The 5,181-nt window shown below is 40.0% G+C and overlaps 1 protein-coding gene across 1 annotated transcript; it reads left to right on the forward strand.

Moving 5' to 3' along the window:
* Positions 1–939: 939 nt before the first annotated feature.
* On the forward strand, positions 940–4,707 carry LOC148910983 (pancreatic lipase-related protein 2-like). The gene is given in 5 exon segments (XM_089030694.1): positions 940–1,137; positions 2,824–3,252; positions 3,255–3,356; positions 4,110–4,193; positions 4,517–4,707. Coding segments are annotated over 5 exon segments (867 nt in total). The 5' UTR covers positions 940–1,076.
* The last annotated feature ends 474 nt before the right edge of the window (positions 4,708–5,181 follow it).

The following is a 5,181-nucleotide window of genomic DNA, read 5'->3' on the forward strand; positions in this document are numbered from 1 at the left end:
TATCAAAAAGGACCTGTTTCTGGAGGGCGTTATTCTCCATGCGACAAACATGGGCCATGCTTTTAAGATGTTGGACATGGCAATAATCCTGGATGGAACTAGATTTTGTTATTTCTCGTAGTCGCACATTTGATATTTTATATCTTCAATCCAGCTGTCCTTCCACCAAGGTAGCTGGGTCGACACCCTTTTTTTGCTTGTTACGAGGAGGAACATTTTTCCTTGCATAGCCTCCCGATACCATCTTCCTTAGAAAATTATTCCACACACTCAACCTTTTGTAGTTCTGAGGCGGACAGGTGACATGCCTGAATGCCATACAATAAACGTGATCTAACACAGGAAGTGAGGACCTTCATGCGCGTTGACAAGTGAATTTCTCTGTCCATCAAACAGTTCTTCAGTTCATCCAACTTCTTACATGCAGATGCGATATTGGCATGCAACGCTGCTGCTGAGTTGCTTATGTTGCTAATTACATGTCCCAGATACCGGAATGTCCGGACATTCTTGATATCCACCCCATTTACTGATACTAGGGTCTTCTGATCTTTGATGGCCTCATTAACGTTAAACGCAATTGTCTTGGTCTTGCTATAGGACATCTGTAGCCAAATCGAGTAAAAGTACTGTCATAGATAGATAGGACCAAGTTTAATATTTCCTCTACACTTTTTGTGAAGATTGCCACATCATCAGCATAAAGTAACTCTGTAACTCTTCTCCATCCAGATGTTGGTGCCCGTTTTCGGTACTCTCGAGGTCACACTTCATTAGGAAGGCAGAACTCTACAAGAATTAACCAGCTTTATTCGCTTATAAACCAATCAAAAATCATCTTGAGAATCATAAAGGTCACGTGTTTTGCGCCAACCAATCACGAGCCCTGTTCAATAGCTGTGATGTTTCGTGTTTTGTACTACCAACCAATCAGTATTTTTCGGATCCCAGCGTAACGTGAGAAAGTGTTTAAACAGATTATCTCAGGATCACAGGGGGCGTGAGATTTCTCTAAAAATCTTCTTTAAGACCGTTCTGTTAATTGTTGGACTCCAACAGTGAACGAACTCACCAAAATGGATTTCAAAAATCTTCGGCCCTTGACATGGTTCTTTATCTGGTTTTGTATTACCCAAGGTAAGCTTGAGAAAACCAACTCAAATTCACATTAATATGCGCTTGTTTTGTATTTTATTGCTAAACTTTATGCCTTTTAATTTGGAATCGAACAAAAGACAGAATTTCTAAGAGCAGAAGTTTAGTTTCTGCTCGATAATAAACATTTGTGTTACAGGGATAATTTTCTATCAACAGTCAAAGAATCAAAAAAACATTAGTAAGAATAGTCTTTAAAACCGATCTGAAGGCGAAGGGCGAAGTTGTTTTATTGTAGCTCAGTTTTCATCATTTACTCTTCACAAACAAACGACAGAATAGAAAGAAAAGACATTCGTGTTACAGGGATGATTTTCTATCAACAGTTAAAGAATCCAAAAACAGTAATAAGAATAGTCCATAAGACCAATCTGAAGAAGAAGGGCGAAGTTGTTTTTATTGTAGCTTTTCATCATTTACTCTTTACAAACAAACGACAGAATAGACAGAAAAGAATGGTTAGTTTAAGCACGGAAAGGCGATCCAAGTTTGGATATTTGCCATGCTGGCTGGCTATACCTCGCGTTAAACAATACTGATATTTTACGTGCTGCGAAGAGAATCGTTAAGATCAATGCAGCTGATAAGGCTCTCAATGAAAGAGAAATCTGAAACATGACAAATATCAGGCAGCAATCCTAAATGGGGTCGCTTGGGTTGATGAAAAGCAGCTACGGTAAATACTGCGTCGATATATTGCTTGATAGTGTCGCTTGACATTTGCTAGATCATATTAAACATTTGTTATAAATATTAAAAAGTAGGTTATTAGAAGTTCCTCGCATAAGCCACCGTCGGGCCACTTACTGGGAGACCGCAAGTGAATGTTCCAAATTTTTCCTCTATACAAATTAAATATTCAGACTGCGGAAAGAAATCGGGGAAAATGCAAGCTTTTGCGACTTCTAGTTAGCATGTTATACCACTAATAATTTCATTTCAAGAGGGGACGATGTCTTGATTATAGGGGGAAGGGATGGGGGCAATGTCCCTTCAATGTACATTCCACAGGAATCCAGCATGATTGAATTAAAGTGCACATGAACCCTTCGACAATACTTTCAGTACTGATTCTACACGAAGTAAATAGTTGAATGGTAAAATATTTCTTGATTTGAGTGATGCGTTTCTAAGTTATGAAGGTTTATACTTCCAATATGCTAATGAGTGTGACGTCTATTAAGGCTTAATCAAATATACAAAATCGAACTGGTTCATAGATACAGTATTTAAGAAGCATCATTAATTTACTCATGGTTTACATGAAAGCTATTTACAATTTTTATTTTCAAAATGACCAGCATTAAGTATTACTAGTTACAACAAAAACACTCAAATACCTTACCTGACGTCATCATCATTAACATATTGGAAGTATAAACCTTCATAACTTAGAGACGCGTCACTCAAATCAAGAAATATTTTACCAATCAACTATTTACGTTATGCAGAATCAGTACTGAAAGTATTGTCGAAGGGTTCATGTGCACTTTAAATTTTAGTGTTAAGAAAACTTTTTTAATGGGGGGGGGTGGGGGGGTGGGGGCAGGTGTCCCCTCCTCCATACGCCAGTGGGACGCAATGATCATGCACAGTTTTCTTACGGCCTTTACCTAATTACAAAATAAAATTATAAACCGTTCATAAGTTTCTCACGTCTTTTCCCAGCCGACAAGGTCTGTTATAAGCGTTATGGGTGTTTCTCCGATGATCCACCATTCGACGACATCTACATGTCCTTGCCTCAGACTCCTGAAGAAATCAAGACGGATTTCTACCTCTACACCCCACTCAATGACCTCCCCTTCGGCGAGAGATTCACAGCAGAACACGTAGAAGCCGTCAGAAACACTTCGTTTGACCCAAAACTAAGACTTACAGTCATAGTCCATGGGTTTACACAGGACGGTTTTAAACCTTGGATCACGAAAATCCGTAAAGAACTGATGAAGAAAGAGAATATGAATATTATTGTTGTGAACTGGGAGATTGGCGCCAGTTTCTTGACCTCGTATGATATAGCTGCAGGCAATGCTCGACTGGTTGGAGCCCAGCTGGCAGAATTGATCATGGAGCTTTATAATCGTTTAGTTATAAATCCAACAATGTTCATGTGGTTGGACACAGTCTTGGCGCTCATGTTGCTGGGTTTGCTGGCACTTTACTGGGCATGCGCAGTATGAGACTCAGGAGGATAACAGGTGAGAGACACGATTGAAAAACCTCTGCGCATGCTCTAATTGCGTACGCAAATTAGTCGAAACGTCTTCATGGTCATCCATAAATATGTAGATTTGACTTTCAAACGTAAATAATACAGTATCTTGGTCTCACAAGAGTACACTTGCGAAATTTTTTGTACACTCGGGGAAAACAAACATCTTTTTTCTCGCTTAAATGTAACCTCTTCTAAATAGATCCTTTGCGAGTTCCAAATTACCGTTGTGTTTCTTGATTACAGGCTCATTTACTCCTAGCAGGCTTAGCCTCGCATCAGTGTTTAAATATTCACAAATACCAACGGTAAAGTTAAGAATGCACAACTTCAACAATACGAACACTTTGAAACTTGACGGACCTTGACTGGAACACGTGAATATTCTTCACAAAATCGAGGCTAAGCCTGAGTAAATGAGTCTGTAATCAATAAACACATCGGTAATTTGGATCTCGAAAAGGGTCTATTCTTAGGAAACTTGCTGAAAGGCACGCCTGCCCAAACGTTATTCTCTAGTGTCGTCGATGAAAGCGGTGTTGATACTCGATACCATGCCCCCTCCCTCCCCTAGATTCCCGACTTAGATATTCGGAAAAAATACCTAAATATTTTCACCAATATTCTCCTCCATTCATTCATTCATTCCTTCTCATAAATTTTTATTTAAGAAGCTCATTATTCCAAGGCTTTCGGATCTTCAATCAGGTTAACATAGTTAACATACCGTGTTCTTTAGGTCTTGATCCTGCAAGACCAGGCTTTGATAACGAATCCCCCGCTGTGAGACTGGACCCGAGTGACGCTGAATTCGTTGACGTCCATACACACAGACGCACACCCCAAGTTTTTGGAGAGAAGCCTGGGACTTGAACGTATATCCGGTCACGTGGACTTTTATCCAAATGGTGGCGCGTCTCAACCTGGGTGTATTTAATCAGGAATTTAGCAGGTAAACCAGTTTTCTTTCCATTCCTTCGCGTTTGATAACACATAGGAATCCCATTTTTTTCGTATAGATTATTAATGTACATACTTATTTCAAAATCACCAGAGGTTCTCAATGAAATTCAGAACCTTCAAGATCAAAAAGTTTCACTGCCCTGGGTGTTCGCTTGTGACCACAAGAAGGTCATTGACTATTTACCTCGTCTATCAATCACCAATGCTCAAGAAAAGCGTTCCCTTGTGAAAGCTGGGAGGCGTTCAAGCAAGGTAGATGCATTGAATGTGAAGGCGCATGCCCGGAGATGGGATACAACGCTGACCAGTACCATGTTAATGGCTCACACAAGTTTTATTTAGCAACTTACGATGATGAAGGGCCATTGTGGTGAGTTTTAAAAAGGAAATTCCAAAGGCATTTTAAACAGCTTTACGACTCTAGTCTTAAATAATCGTATTCTTAAGACTCAAATTTTACGCCTTTCTTCTCCCATGCTTTGAACTCTATCTTGTCCGCAATAAAGCCAAATTATCTTCTAATGAGGATATTTCAACTCCAGCTCCAAAGCACTACGTTCAATAGTCCTGAGGCGGGTTGAAAAGCGGTTTCGGTCTGCTTAACTCCATGTTTTAGCAAGAAGATCCTTATCAGCTGAGTGGACAAGTGACGGGATTATCCAGACAAGCAAGGTTGGTTTAAATCTCATTAAATATCACTCATGGATGTAATCTCTACGGTGGCAATTTCTTGAAATGCTTCTCCTCTGACCTTCCTAGCCGGCGGTGGGGGATTGGGGAGAATCATTTTCCCGCTATTCCCAATCCCCACCGCCCCGTAACGCAGGCTACCCATTTTTCCATTCAGG

Source organism: Actinia tenebrosa, unplaced genomic scaffold (assembly GCF_029948245.1).
Source record: "Actinia tenebrosa isolate PJP-AT-01 unplaced genomic scaffold, QUT_ActTen_1.0 PGA_scaffold15__27_contigs__length_11533743, whole genome shotgun sequence".
Taxonomy (NCBI): Eukaryota; Metazoa; Cnidaria; class Anthozoa; order Actiniaria; family Actiniidae; genus Actinia; species Actinia tenebrosa.